The sequence below is a fragment of the Emys orbicularis genome, chromosome 6, assembly GCF_028017835.1.
Source record: "Emys orbicularis isolate rEmyOrb1 chromosome 6, rEmyOrb1.hap1, whole genome shotgun sequence".
Classification (NCBI taxonomy): Eukaryota; Metazoa; Chordata; order Testudines; family Emydidae; genus Emys; species Emys orbicularis.
Window position 1 is genome coordinate 41,348,842 of NC_088688.1, and position 15,212 is coordinate 41,364,053.

The following is a 15,212-nucleotide window of genomic DNA, read 5'->3' on the forward strand; positions in this document are numbered from 1 at the left end:
TTTTCTATTCTATTTCTATTCTACATAGGTTTTTATACCATATTCATCACCAAAGAATCTGAGTGCCTTCCAGTAATGCACTAAGCAAAATGACTACACATATGTCACATGTTGTTTGTTCTCTCATCCTCACCCCAGAAAGAAAAGCATGTGGAGTGGGGAGTCTTGTTTTGGTAGGGTGTATTTTTGGTTGCTTGAATATATACACTACATGAGTTAAACCTCAAGGTCCAAAACACAAGTAAAGATCATCACAATGTAAAAGTGACCTCTAAGAAATTTAATAAAATGTTAATCAAGGTAGTTCTATAATTGATGAAACATCATCAGCATAGCATATTCTTAAGCATAATTTGGAGGAAGAGATGGTGATCTGGAGAGGACTGGCACATTGTGGAATCTAAACAAGGCCATTTTTATAGACTCAGTGTCCTGCTTACTCAGGTTTGGGGGGGAAGCAGCCAGCATATATTTCTTAAGGGTATGTCTACATCACCCGCCGGATCGGCGGGCAGTGATCGATTCAGCGGGGATCAATTTATCGCGTCTAGTCTAGACATAATAAATCAACCCCCGAGCACTCTTCCATGATTCCTGTACTCCAGCGCCGCGAGAAGGACAGGCAGAGTCGACAAGGGAGCGGCAGCAGTCGACTCACTGCGGTGAAGACACCACGGTAAGTCGATCTAAGTACGTCGACTTCAGCTACGTTATTCACATAGCTGAAGTTGCGTAACTTAGATCAATCCCCCTCCCCCCCAGTGTAGACCAGGGCTAAGCTGATGGAACTTTGTTAAATTTTTTGCAGATCACCATTAATAAACTTAATTTATGGCTTGCAATTAAAGCTGTCTATCTAATGGAAAAGAAATATAATTTTACTAATAAAATAGTTTTTCTTAGGGTTTCAACCACCTTCTATTATAAAACCCTAATTATGGAGAGGCTACCATTTCTCCATAATGGGTGATACTCTATTTTAGCCCCCTATAAACTTCAGCTTTGAACAATGGTTTGGCCTGAAAATTGTCAGATATCTGTGAAGGCAAAAGAGAACATTTTTGCCCAGGGGGGATGGGGGAACCACATCACAGTGTTTTTGAATTACGGATTACTCAAAAATTACCATGATTTCAAATATTGTCTTTTTAAATGTTTTTGTCTTTATCTAGTTTACTAACACTCCTTCAAACTTTCCATGTGGTTAAAGTTCCTTGAAAACTCAAGTGCTGTCTATATATGGAAAAATATTTCAAAACTAAAAAAAATATATATGGCTTTTCTGGATAGTTTTGGTCCAATCCTGTTCCTACTGAATTCAGTAATAGTTGTAAACCCAGTCCTGTACCTACTGAAAACCTATTTCCTTGTTTTTATGAATTTGAGGTTTCTAAATGATGTTATAGGTAACTACGTTGTTAGGTAGCAATCTTAACTGGGTTTTGAAACAAATTTTTTGGGAGGAGGTGTTTGTACGAGTTACCATTTAAAATACACCTATTACAAAAATATTATGGATGACATAATTTTCTCCATTAGGGGTAAAGCATAGAATTAATATCTGACTTGTCATATCTTCCCGAAGAGGCCCAACATGTTGCTTTTCTCTTGTTCTTCTGTGAGGACAAGACATGAATAAATAACGTATTTCTGTGTATTAGGCTATTTCTACACTACAAGCTAGGGGTATGATTCCCCTGCTCATGTACAGATACTCACACTAGCTCTCACAGAGCTAGCCACTGCTGCTACCTGTGCTACTACAGCTACCCTGCTATTTAGATTCACGCTAGCTCTCACTGAGCTGTGTGCGTTTGTGCACACGAGCAGGGGAATCACCTCACCAGCTGCTACTGTAAAAGTAGCCATAGTTTGCTCTCTGTATTGACTTTGCTCTTTCTGAGACTTTCTAATCCACACATCTAAAAGCATTTTAGCAACTGAGTAAATAGTAGCTTTCCTACTTTAATTTGTACACATATGTATTGTTGCTTGACAATAATGGAAGCTTCCTACACAATTTTCCACTGAAAGTTACAAATGTGCCAACATAAATACAGCTCCACCCACTCCTCAACCGTTCTTGCACAGTACATAGATAGTTGCACATTCATGCTGCAAATGACTATGTTTGTATGTGTACGCTCATTTCCCAGTAATTACATACACACACAGGACAGCCTTTATAGGATCTTGTGAAAGCTAAGCCCACACACGAAATACCCATTTCCATCAAAGGGAACTCCACTCAGACAGATCTAGAACAGGATATGGTCTGGTTTTAATCTTCATAAATCAAATAATATTTTTAAATGTCATCCAAAGTGTCATATTTAAAATTGATTTCACGTCTATGAAAATATTTAGTTGCGTTAAATGGTAATTACTTTAAAAGATGGACAAGGCGGGTGAGCAACTCAACATGAGCTCCCAGTACCAGATGCTGTCACAAAAAGGGCCAATGTGATCCTTCAGTTTATAAACAGGGAAGTATTAAGGAGGAATATAGAGAGGATTTCTCCTCTGTATACTGCTTTGTTGAGACTGGCACCAGAATACCATGCACAGTTTTAGTCTCTGCATTTTTAAAGGATGTTGCTTGACAACGGTGCAGAAAGGAGTCTAAAAAATGATTCCGAGGCTGGAGAAAATGCCTTACAGTTAGAGACTTAAAGAACTGCTTAGCTTATCAAAAAGAAGAATGAGAGGTGACTTGATCAGAATGGGATCAAGTGGGAGAAAATACCAGGTACTAAAGGACTCCTTAAACCTAACAAAGAAAGATGTAACAAGAACCAATGGCTGGAAGCTGAAGCCAGACAAATACATATTGTAAATAAGGCCCACATTTACCAGTGAGGGTGATTAACCATTGAAACAGACTACCAATGGAAGCTGTGGATTCTCCATTTCTTGATGTCTTCAAATCCAAGCTGGATGCCTTTCTGGAAATTATGCGTTAACCCAACTTTAGTCAAATACAAGTTATTGACCTCAATGCAGAAGTAACCGGGTGAAATTTAAGGGCCTGTGATATGCAGGAGGTCAGACTAGATGATCTAATAGTCCCTTCTGGTCTTAAACTCTATGAATATGAATCCTATGAAATGTTAGGATAGAAGAAATAACAGTATAGAAGTGCAAACAGAGAGAAATATTATAAACAGGGTCTTTATGAACTTAGTGTGTGTTACTTTGAAAATGACAGGTTGTAATGAACAAAAAATATTTTTCTTACAACAACAGAATGAGGCTTTCCTGCCATTATACCTTGGAAGTAGCTCAGTAAAAACATCTCCCCTTACTCCATTAGAGACTTATTTCTCCATATTCATGACATGTTTACTAAAGTGAGACTTTAAACTGAGACTCTTGGAAAAGGAATAATTGCTCACCTGTAATTCTGTTTCCCTGAAGATATCATTTGACTGTATTCCTACTCTTGGGTCTCAGCTTGCCAGCCTGGGACAGGGTAGAATTGTCTCAAAGGCATCTGGGCCTCTCAGGCACAGCCTTATTCTAAGATCAAATGCTAGTGCCTCAATACCTTTAAGAACATTTTGTTTTAGTTCCTTGAGGAGGGGAAAAACAAGGCTCCTCACATTCAAAATATAAGAGATACCAAAGGCTATTTGTGATAGGAGGAAACTTTCAGGAAAAAAAATTAGTAATTGAAAATGTAGGCCCATCCACATATCTAAGAGGAGGAAGGCATGTGAAGTAGGAATTCAAACAAATGACCTCTCCAGAGAAGCAGAATTGTCAATAAGTAATTATTCTCTCTTTATCACACTGACTTGGTTCCTACTCTTAGAGGCTAAAAACCACAGGGCAGTCTCCAAAAACCCCAGTTTTAGAGGAATAAAAGAAACTATACAAAATAGTTTCAGACAGTCCAGAGAATGATGGAGACTTCCCAAATTTCCCCCAAAAAACAGATGCTGGGAGAACTAGAAGCAGGGCAAGATTAAGGCATAGGCTAGAGCCCCAGCTCCTGGAGATTTGTGATTACAGTAGAATGTAAGCTTTCAATGTAAGAAGGGAAGTTTCTACTCCCAGTGGTGGGAAGGAAAAGTTTGAAAATATGACGTGACTGTAACTGATTCAGTGACTTCTGCCTGAAATGGCAGAGAGCCTGAAAAAATAGCTGTGGGATGGGTTCATCTGAATGGGGTGTTAACTCCAAAATCCACTGCTCTGGAGGGCCAACATCATCCAGCAAAGGAGTCTCTGTGTGGCAGGAGAAGTGTGCAGTGAGCCCAGCCAAGAGTGCAGTGAGATATCCCAACAGCTGAAGTGTAAGTTCTGGAGGGTCCCCACCTCTTTTAAAGAGAAGGGGAAAGAGAGCCTTACTTCCACCCCTGCTCCTGCTTCTGGGGAGTGAAAGGAGCCCCATGCCACTGTCTCGGCCTTTCTGGGAGGGGTAGTGGGCTTTGTGACGCTGCCATTCGAAGTAGGAGACATGACCCTGGTGAGGGGCAGGCCCACAAGAGAATAGGCCTTGAGAATCCCCATTTGTGGTGTGCTTGGGGACCCAGAATTACCTTAATCCTAGCAGCAAGCAGCGGCCCCCAGGAGCCGGCCAACAGGGCTGCTAACAGGGGAGTTTAAGTGGGAGTTTACAGGGGGAGGTGGAAGGGGAGGCAGGTGGGCGCGGTGGTGGGTGTGCTCTGTTTCCCCAGAGGCTGCAGGCACAGACCATAGCAGCCATGAGCCAAGCAGCAGGGGACACAATGCAGATGAAAGCATGTAGCAGCTGCGGTATGTATATGGTCCTAGCAGGTGCACCTGATCAGAGGTATGTCTGTATGAAATGCCGCCTAATTGCCCTGTTAGAGGAAAAGGTTCAGGGGTTGGAGATGCAGGTAGAGACCCTGGTAGAGTTTAGAAGGGGGGTTGAGCAGTTAATGGAGCAAAGGCAAAGGGTGGCTGAAGGGGAATGCTCGGGGGTGCAGATGGAAGCAGAGGCTATGGTCTGTGAGGGGGGAATGTCGGGGGGAGAACAAGAGCAGTGGAAGCATGTGACTGTGAGAAGCAGGCCAAGGAAAAGGAGGGCTAGTGAGGGGGAAACAGAACTCAGGAACAGGTTTGGGTGTTTGGCTAATGAGGAGGGGACGCAGCAGGTGGTAACTGATGGTGGGAGGCAGAGGAAGAAAAGAAGGGCAGCTAGTCCAATAGACAGGGGGGGAGGAGTTGATGGAAACAGCATCAATACTCGGCCCCAGGAGGATACAGGATGGCAATAGGGGGACTATAAGGGAAAATAGAGACAGACAGGAGTTACGGCCGCAGGGAACAGGGGATAGATTGGTAGATTGCGCTGCCCCCAGGCAAAGGCAGGTTTATGTGATTGGGGACTCCTTACTGAGGAGGTTAGACAGGCCTGTGACCAGGGCGGACCCACTAAACAGAAGGGTGTGCTGTCTGCCGGGCGCTAAGATACGGGATGTGGACCTGCGGTTGAAAAGGATCCTAAAAGGAGCAGGTAAGAACCCCTTAATTGTCCTTCACGTAGGAACAAATGACACGGCTAGATTCTCGCTAGAGAGAATCAAGGGAGATTATGCCAGGCTGGGGAAGACGCTTAAGGAAGTCGAGGCTCAGATTATCTTCAGTGGGATTCTGCCTGTTCCTAGAGAAGGACAGCAAAGGGCAGACAGGATTGTGAGGATAAATAGCTGGCTAAGGGAGTGGTGCTATAAGGAGGGCTTTGGGATGTATGGCCACTGGGAGGCTTTCGGGGACAGACAGCTGTTCTCACGGGATGGACTTCACCTGAGTAGGGAAGGAAATAGACTTCTGGGAGGGAGGCTGGCTCATCTCATCAAAAGGGCTTTAAACTAGGAACTTGGGGGAGACGGTTGGGAGATGTCCAGTTAATCTCCACGCCAGATTCCAACACTGAAAAAGAGGGCGAAGAGATAAGCACAGATATAGGTAGGGGTAGGGAATTGGACATAAAAAGGAGGGGGCGGATGGACACTACGGGGTCCGTACCAAAGTGCATAACTAATGGGAGAAAGGATAGACAGCATACGGTAAGATGTTTATACACAAATGCGAGAAGCCTAGGTAACAAAATGGAGGAATTGGAGCTCCTGGTCCAAGAAATGAAACCTGATATCGTAGGAATAACCGAAACGTGGTGGAACTGTAGTCATGACTGGAGTACAGGTATGGAAGGGTATGTGCTGTTTAGGAATGACCGGAAAAAAGGTAAAGGTGGGGGTGTGGCATTGTATGTCAATAATGAGCTAAAATGTAAAGAAATAATAAGTGATGGAATGGATAAGACGGAGTCTGTCTGGGCAATAATTACACTGGGCAAAAGAACTACTAGAGCCTCCCCTGAGATACTGCTTGGGGTGTGCTATAGACCGCCGGGATCTAGCCTGGATGCGGACAGAGAACTATTTAATGTTTTTAAGGAAGTAAAAACTAATAAGAGCTGTGTAATCACGGGGGACTTTAACTTCCCGGACATAGATTGGGGAACAAATGCTAGTAACAATAATAGGGCTCAGATGTTCCTAGACGTACTAGCAGATGAATTCCTTCATCAAGTATTAGCTGAACCGACGAGGGGGGATGCCATTTTAGATTTGGTGCTCGTGAGCAGTGAGGACCTCATTGAGGAAATGGTTGTAGGGGACAACCTTGGCTCGAGTGACCATGAGCTAATTCGGTTTAAACTAAATGGAAGGATTCACAGAAATAAAACTGTGACTAAGGTTTACGATTTCAAAAAGGCCAACTTTAATAAATTAAGGCAACTACTTAGGGAAGTGGATTGGGCTAACATACTTAGAGAGCTAAAGGCAGATGAGGCCTGGGATTATTTCAAGCTGAAGTTGCACGAGCTGTCAGAGGCCTGTATCCCGAGAAAGGGGAAACGGTTAGTAGGCAGGAGAATTAGACCTAGCTGGATGAGCGGGCATCTCAAAGGGGCGATTAAGAAAAAACAGAAAGCGTACAAAGAATGGAAGAGGGGAGAGATCGGCAAGGAAACCTACCTTATTGAGGTCAGAGCATGTAGGGATGCGGTGAGAAAGGCCAAAAGCCGTGTAGAGTTGGACCTCGCGAGGGGAATTAAATCCAATAGTAAGAGGTTTTATAGCCATATAAATAGGAAGAAAACAAAGAAAGAGGAAGTGGGACCGCTGAAGCATGTAGATGGAGTGGAGATTAAGGATAATCTAGGCATGGCACAATATCTAAATGAATATTTTGCGTCGGTCTTTAATAAGGCTAATGAAAGGCTTAGGAATAGAGAGAGCGGGACAGAGGGGAATAAAGGAGGGGCGATTGACATTACAGTATCAGAGGTGGAAGCCAAACTTGACCAGCTAAATGGGACTAAATCGGGCGGACCGGATGATCTTCATCCTAGAATACTGAAGGAGCTGGCGCGAGAAATTGCAAGCCCCTTGGCGATAATTTTTAATAAATCTGTAAACTCGGGGGTGGTTCCAATGGACTGGAAAATAGCTAATGTGGTTCCTATTTTCAAGAAGGGGAAAAAAAGTGACCCGGGTAACTACAGGCCTGTTAGTTTAACTTCTGTAGTATGCAAGGTCTTGGAAAAAATTTTGAAGGAAAAAGTAGTTAAGGACCTTGAGGTGAATGGCAATTGGGACAAATTACAACATGGGTTTACGAAAGGAAGATCGTGCCAAACCAACTTGATCTCCTTCTTTGAGAAAGTAACAGACCTTCTAGATAAAGGAAATGCGGTGGATCTAATTTACCTTGATTTTAGTAAAGCGTTTGATACTGTGCCGCACGAGGAATTATTGGTTAAATTAGAAAAGATGGGGATCGATATGAAAATCCAGAGGTGGATAAAGAACTGGTTAAAGGGGAGACTGCAGCGGGTAGTACTGAAAGGTGAACTGTCGGGTTGGAGGGAGGTCACCAGTGGGGTTCCTCAAGGTTCGGTTTTGGGTCCGATTTTATTTAATCTATTCGTTACTGACCTCGGAACCGAATGTAGGAGTGGGCTGATAAAGTTTGCGGATGACACAAAGTTGGGTGGTATTGCCAATTCGGAGAAGGATCGGGATATTCTGCAGGGAGACTTGGATGACCTTGTAAATTGGAGTAACAATAATAGGATGAGATTTAATAGTGAGAAGTGTAAGGTGATGCATTTAGGGATGACTAACAAGAATTTTAGTTATAAGTTAGGGACGCATAGGTTGGAAGTGACGGAGGAGGAGAAGGACCTCGGAGTCCTGGTTGATCGCAGGATGACTATGAGTCGGCAATGTGACGTGGCTGTGAAAAAAGCTAATGCGATCTTGGGATGCGTTAGGTGAGGTATTTCTAGTAGGGACAGGGAGGTGCTGCTTCCGTTATACAAGGCGCTGGTGAGACTTCATTTGGAGTACTGTGTGCAGTTCTGGTCTCCTATGTTTAAAAAGGATGAACTCAAACTGGAACGGGTACAGAGAAGGGCCACTAGGATGATCCGAGGAATGGAAAACCTTTCCTATGAAAGGAGACTCGAGGAGCTCGGTTTGTTTAGCCTAACCAAAAGAAGGCTGAGGGGGGATATGATTGCTCTCTTTAAATATATCAAAGGGATTAATACCAAGGAGGGAGAGGAATTATTTCAGCTCAGTAGTAATGTGGACACGAGAACGAATGGATATAAACTGGCCGTGGGGAAGTTTAGGCTTGAAATTAGACGAAGGTTTCTAACCGTTAGAGGGGTGAAATTTTGGAACAGCCTTCCGAGGGAAACGGTGGGGGCGAAAGACCTCTCTGGCTTCAAGATTAGGCTTGATAAGTTTATGGAGGGAATGGTTTGATGAGATAACGTGATTTTAGTCAATTAGGCATTAACGTGCCATCGCGGGTAAAATGAGGGTCCGGCTGTAGAATCTTGCCTGTATGCTCGGGGTTCTGCTGATCGCCATATTTGGGGTCGGGAAGGAATTTTCCTCCAGGGTAGATTGGCAGAGGCCCTGGAGGTTTTTCGCCTTCCTCCGCAGCATAGGGCAGGGGTCGCAGGCTGGAAGATTCTGTTATGGGTGGGTCAGCTTTTGTGGCCTGCATCATGCGGGAGGTCAGACTAGATGACCATATTGGTCCCTTCTGACCTTAAAGTCTATGAGTCTATGAGTCTATGGTTGGAAGAAATACTGAACAAGCGTCAATAGCCAGACACCAAAGATAATGAATTAAACGGGAAACCTGACACTTAAAGTTAGGCGTCAACGCTCTGGAAGCACAGTGTGCTGAGAAGGTCAAACTACTGACAAAACACAGACTATCAACCTACTGAGAAGCCAGAGGAATGTCTGAGGGAAGTGACAAGGCCAGTGACCAACAGACACCTGCTGAAGACACTGGAGCATGTGAACCATGCAAGTCAAAAGGAGCTCCCTATCTCAAGGAGATGCCAATAACCTCAAGATGTCCCCAGCTATGCAGCTAAAAGCTTTGAAGGAAAGCTAGCACCGGCGAATGAGATGGCTAGAGGAGAAATCAAATGGTATAGAAATGGTGTCAACACCAGTGTCGAAGTCTGTAGGCGTGGCAGACAACAGGGATCATCTACAACAACCCCAGCTCTGACAGGGAGCTTGTGAGCTGGCCAAGACCAGACAGGAACAAAAATGGAATGTCCAGAAGGGCTCTAAGGCACTGTCAGTTGATCTCAAAATGAGGTGAGCCAGCCTGTGCCTCAAAGGGCAAACATTTCTGAGTGTCGGGGCATTCGGGCATGTACACTAGCAAGCTGAGACCCAAAAGTGGAGCTCCAGTCACTACAGTATCTTTAGAATACAATCTACATGCCGATAACTCAGTGTATTAGCATAAGACACATCCTTAAAGATGAAAACACATCCTTACAGATGAACTGCAAAGGTAAAGTGAAATTGAAGTTAAGCCCAGAAACATGTATTGTATGCCGCCACTCACCAGGCTGTGGATGCATTTAAACACAGAAATACATTTTAACTAAGCTTCTTAAATTTGACTTTCCCTCTTGAAATCCTTCTGGGGGAGAAGTGCCCCAGAATGCATCACTCTGATAACACAGATACAATTAGCTAAGTGAACTTCAATCTATCTAGTTAGCTAGGTTATCATCTGGCACGCTGCACTGTAATAGTAGACTTTTGTTATCAATGAATATCACAGGATGTATTATTCTATGACACCTGCAGGAGAAAAAAGGAAGTGCTCAAAGTAATTCAGAGAAAAAAAACATTTCAACATTCTGCACCTAATACAATAAAATCCTAATATTTGTTGGGGGCCTCTACAGGCTACTGTAATAGAAACAGTAAAATAATAATATTTTTGCAGTGGATAATAGCAACATGTATTTTAAAATTTACTACAGCACTCAGTAGACTCTTGGTTTAGTACTTCCCAATCATGATCTTTTATTTTATCACTTTGTAATTCCCTAGCCTATTGTTATTTTTAGGCTTCAATTATAGTATTAGGGAGTAAGACTTTTTCCATATAAGAACTAGTGCTGAATGACCAAGAGTTTCATCAACAATGAGAGAAATTTTTTCAAAAATCATTGTAAATACTTGGATTTCTAACACTACTGTTACTTTAAAGCGTTTTTATTTGATTTATAAATATAAAGATCCTGTAAAAAATGTAAATAATTACTTTGTGGCTTTTCTATTTGCAAAGGATTCTGCTTTCCTGTTCACTCCTTGGGACTGTAGCACAGAAGACTTCTAGGCCAGAGAGTTTTCCTTCCTCATTATTTATTTCAGGCCTTTTGGACACAATACTGAGAGGTGCTATACACCCTGAACTGGAAGTTCATGCCAGTCAGTCCATTGCAAAAGGCACTCAGCACCCATAAGACCAGTCAATTTTATTCCTGGAGTTTGCAACAGTCCTGACAAATCTAATCTCACTCCATAACTAATCTTGCAGCCCTAATACAGGCACTGGCAGCACTAAAATTTTGTCTGAAATAGGACTACAGGACTGGGCCTTAGTACTTAGAATAAGTACTTATCCTCAGGAGCCAGAACTCAGTTCCTTGCCTTTCTGTGTGTTTGCTTCTTGCAGGAACTCAAAGAACATGAACATACGCTAATTAAGTTCTTCCTCTATATTTTAAAGGGGAAAGTACACTAAAATATATAACATGCACTTACCAGACCATTGCAGTTGCTTAAAGCCACTTTAGTTGTGCTATGTTGGTCTTGCAAATATCCTGTGTAATGACAGTGGTCTAACAAATCATGTTTCCATTTAGGTCCATCTTTCCCCCAGTATTCGACTGTAAAATGTTTGGACACCAAATCTGTGTTGAGAATCAGGTTTAAATGAAAGTGCTTGCCATAGGCAGAAAGTTTAAAAAATAATTTAGATGCTTGGTCATAAAGGTCTGTACTCCTCTTCCTTCTGCTTGAGGGTTCATCATCTTTCACAGTAAAGCTGAGGAAGGCTCCATTTTGATCAACCCTTATTGGGACTGTTAGTTGGTAATGTTCAAGGTAAGACAGGAATTCCTCTTTGTAATCACAAGGTAAGCCAGTCCAGGAAATGGGCATAAAAGAAAAGAAAATATAACAGGAAACAACAAGTAGTAGTATAAACATTAACCACAGTTGGCTAAATCCCATCACCCTCATGAGTGAAAGTTGATTTCAGGTATATGCAAGGTGAAAAGCTTTGCTAAATAAAATCAAGGAAAATATTCTATTTTTAAAAAGAGTCAGCAAAATTCACGCAGGTCCCTGTTAATTTGATGTCACTAGAAATGCAAATATTTCAAATTCACTATATATTTTTCCTATTTAACCTACTATGTAAACATTTGGGGCTACATTCTACACTGTGAAGAATGTACATCTACCAATGATTTCATTTAAAGACAAAAACTATTAGATCCACCTGCAAAAATAAAAACAGTTGCAATGAAAAACTATCTTTGCAAAAACATTTAAATGTGTCCTCATTTCACTAAAAAAGGCTACAAATGCAAATATTTCAAGATATGTTTTAGACTCTTATAGTTTCTGCAATTTTAAAAAATGTTTATGAGATCATGGCCAGTCTTTAACGTGCTATTCTCTGCACCTTGAAGTCTTTAAACCATGATTTGAGGACTTCAATGGCTCAGACACAGGTTTGATACAGGAGTGGGTGGGTGAGATTCTGTGGCCTGCATTGTGCAGGAGGTCAGACTAGATGATCATAATGGTCCCTTCTGACCTTAAAGTCTATGATTCTATGATTAAATTTAACTTGCGGGACTTTGTTATGGTTAAAGTTAGAAATAAAAGAAATTAAAACATCAATCTCAAGATACACTTTGACCTAATGGGTTTCTCTGTAAATGAACTTTCATCATAGGTGCTGGAACTAGGAGTGCTGGGGGTGCTGTCACACCCCCTGGCTTGAAGTGGTTTCCGTCATATACAGGATTTACAGTTTGGCTCAATGGCGCTCAGCACCCCCATTATACAAATTGTTCCAGTACCCCTGACTTTCATGATAATAAATCATGAGAAAACTACATAAGTGTCAATATGATTACTAGCTATTTATATAACAATGGCTTAGGAAAGCATTACCTGAAATTAGTGCAAAAGGGATATATCTTTCCAGCTATAAAAGTGGGACCCCTACCTTGAGAATTATATGAAAGCCTGTTGTCACTGTGAAATTCCGATGAAGCCATGACTAGGCTCAAAATCCAGGTCAACGTCTTCCACAAAATTTCCATAATTTAGAAAAACAGAAAGGGTTTGGGTTTTTTTGGAGGGCTACCTATGTGCTATAGAGTTAACTCCACTCCAGAATCGCACCATAACAGAGATATTTATTTTATATTTCTTCCAAAATAATTATTGGATGTTCCACTTTTTGACAGGTACTCTTTTCCAACAACCTGTGCTTTCTTCTATATCTGCAGTCATTTTCTCAGTTCAAAAACAAGTATGTTGTAAAATTCCTTTAGATATCAATAAGGTGTCAGACTTGATAGTTATTAAACTTTGTCCATTTCTTTACCTGAAAAAAAGAAAAAAAAGGCATGTCAAAGTAAGGTCTACTTTAAATTGGAAGATCTATACTGCAAAAATGCTATCCAAGTGTCATGAATTACTACATAGTTGGTAATCAGATTTGAACATTGTTGCTTGTATGGTCTAAGGCCCCAATCCTGCAGAAACTTATACACACACTTTAAGCACGTGTCATTCTTATTGAATTCAGTGGAACTACTTATCCAGTTGATGTATGTAAGTGTTTACGGGATCAGGGCTTTAACAAACATTTACAAAGCCAAACATATTGCTTTAAATATAAATGCTTGGCTCACTGTAGTCAGTGCAATGTTTTGATTGATTTCAATAGTGGATAATTAGACCCAGTATGCTGGCAGACAAAGGAAGAACCTGGGAATGCATCATAACGTTTTCTGACAGAGAAATCTGTGGTTATCTGATCTACAACATGAACGTTATTGTTATTATTATTCATTCAGGGCTCACCCTGAACCCCTTATGCAGGCAAAATTCAGTTTAACTTCAATGGAAGTTTCCCATGTGTTTCTGCTAGAGAATTAAGTTAATCATTTGAAATTATTAATTGCATTAATTTTGTGTTTTAAATATTAGCAAAGACGTTTTGTACATACAGCTCATCATTTAATGTATTTGTACATACTTTAATAATTTTAGTATGCTGGGAACTGTACAAATTGTTGATAATGACATTACAATTTACCCATTATTTTGTTTTGAATAAAATGCTGGTCTTAAAATTTTATACAGCAATCTGTAACACCTGCCTCACACCGGGCTCTGTGGGTCCACCAGTAGTCACAACAAAACACATGAAAGGTTGAAAACATCTTAAATAAAAATACCCAACACCATATGAAGTCACTCTAACATCTACAGCTGGAAGGAACTTATGTTACCTCAGAATTGTAGCAAAACAGAACGTCTGCTCTTACAGCTTTTACTCACACAAAAAGTCCTATTGAAGTCAATGGAATTACTTGCATGAGTAAAGGTTACAGAATCAAGATCATAATGTCCAGCACTGTTCAAAGTGTATGTAGCAGGTAGCTTAGAGGGCCAAGCGACCTAGTGGTTAGAGCACATGGCTCTCAGCTCAGTTTGGTTGAGGAGACTCAGACTTTAAGGCCAGGGGATGATAGGGGGACCCAGGCCCTCCCGCTCCACCGGGTCCCAGTCCAGGACCCTGTGTACATCAACCCCTTAACAGGGCAAGGCCCTCCCAGCAGGGAGTCAAAATCCGCTGTCCTGGGTTACTTCCTACCAGTCTGTTCAGTTTGGTGCATGGCCCTGCTAGTCCAATTTGCTGGGCAGCTTGCTTCCTATAGGGTCCCCTCGTGGGTCTTGGGCAGCACCTTGCCACAGTCCCAAGCTCCTTTGGGCAGGGCAGCCGGAAGTTGGTGAGGGCGAGCCCCACAATGTCACTGGGGTTCGCTCACTCAGTTACCTCAGGTGCTGGAGGGTCCTAAGTCTTCCTCGCAATCTCCCTTGTCTGGGGAGACAGCGTTTACTGCCTGGGGGCTTCCTTGGCTGGCGGGCTAGTGCTCCTTCCCCTCAGGTAGGGAGGCAGCTGGCTCCTGCCTCTTTGCCAAACTGAGCCCCGAAGTGAGCCAGGCTCTCTCCTTTTTTCCCCGCTCCAGGCCTGGCATTGGCTGCAGGTATAACAGGGCAGAGCTAGTTGGGCCCAAAGACTCTCTTTAACCCCTGCTGTGCTGGTTGGCAGTTTCTCTGCTTCATCACAGTGTACAACAAATTTCTCAACAAACTCAACATTTAGTTAGGTCAATTTATTTATTAGCACTGTAGTGAAGACTAGCCATGTTCTGTAGCCAGTGTTTAAATTGTAGCTAATTATTGCTACATATTATACACATTATATTGTTATTTTAGCTTTCTTCTCAAAATAGCATATAGTATTTAATTATGGTATGATGAGGAAATAACAGTGAGATTAAAGGATACTTTTCAAGTAAATGGCAAGTCTAAGCTAGTAAGGTTTTTTTTAGAGAGAACAGGGGGATTTAGTGTTGTAACTCAGAGTTTAAGCCCCGAAAGGACCATAATGAGCATCTAATCTGACTGCCTGTATAACACTGGCCTTAGAATTCATTTAGAAACATGTTGTTTATTAAAACCACTTGGTTAAACTACAGTTTATGTTTTAGATAGATAGTTAATCTTGATTTGAAG

At 41.9% G+C, this 15,212-nt stretch overlaps 1 protein-coding gene across 2 annotated transcripts in view; it reads right to left on the minus strand.

The window, feature by feature from the left end:
• Positions 1–12,721, minus strand: part of ADAMTS6 (ADAM metallopeptidase with thrombospondin type 1 motif 6) — a 299,292-nt gene extending 286,571 nt beyond the window's left edge. For both annotated transcript variants that reach the window (XM_065406967.1, XM_065406966.1), the window contains exons 1-2: positions 12,625–12,721; positions 11,145–11,503 (exon numbers count right to left, since the gene is read on the minus strand). In XM_065406967.1, the coding sequence (XP_065263039.1) occupies positions 11,145–11,503; positions 12,625–12,721 (456 nt within the window). The remainder of the gene's footprint in view (positions 1–11,144; positions 11,504–12,624) is intronic.
• Positions 12,722–15,212: the final 2,491 nt, after the last annotated feature.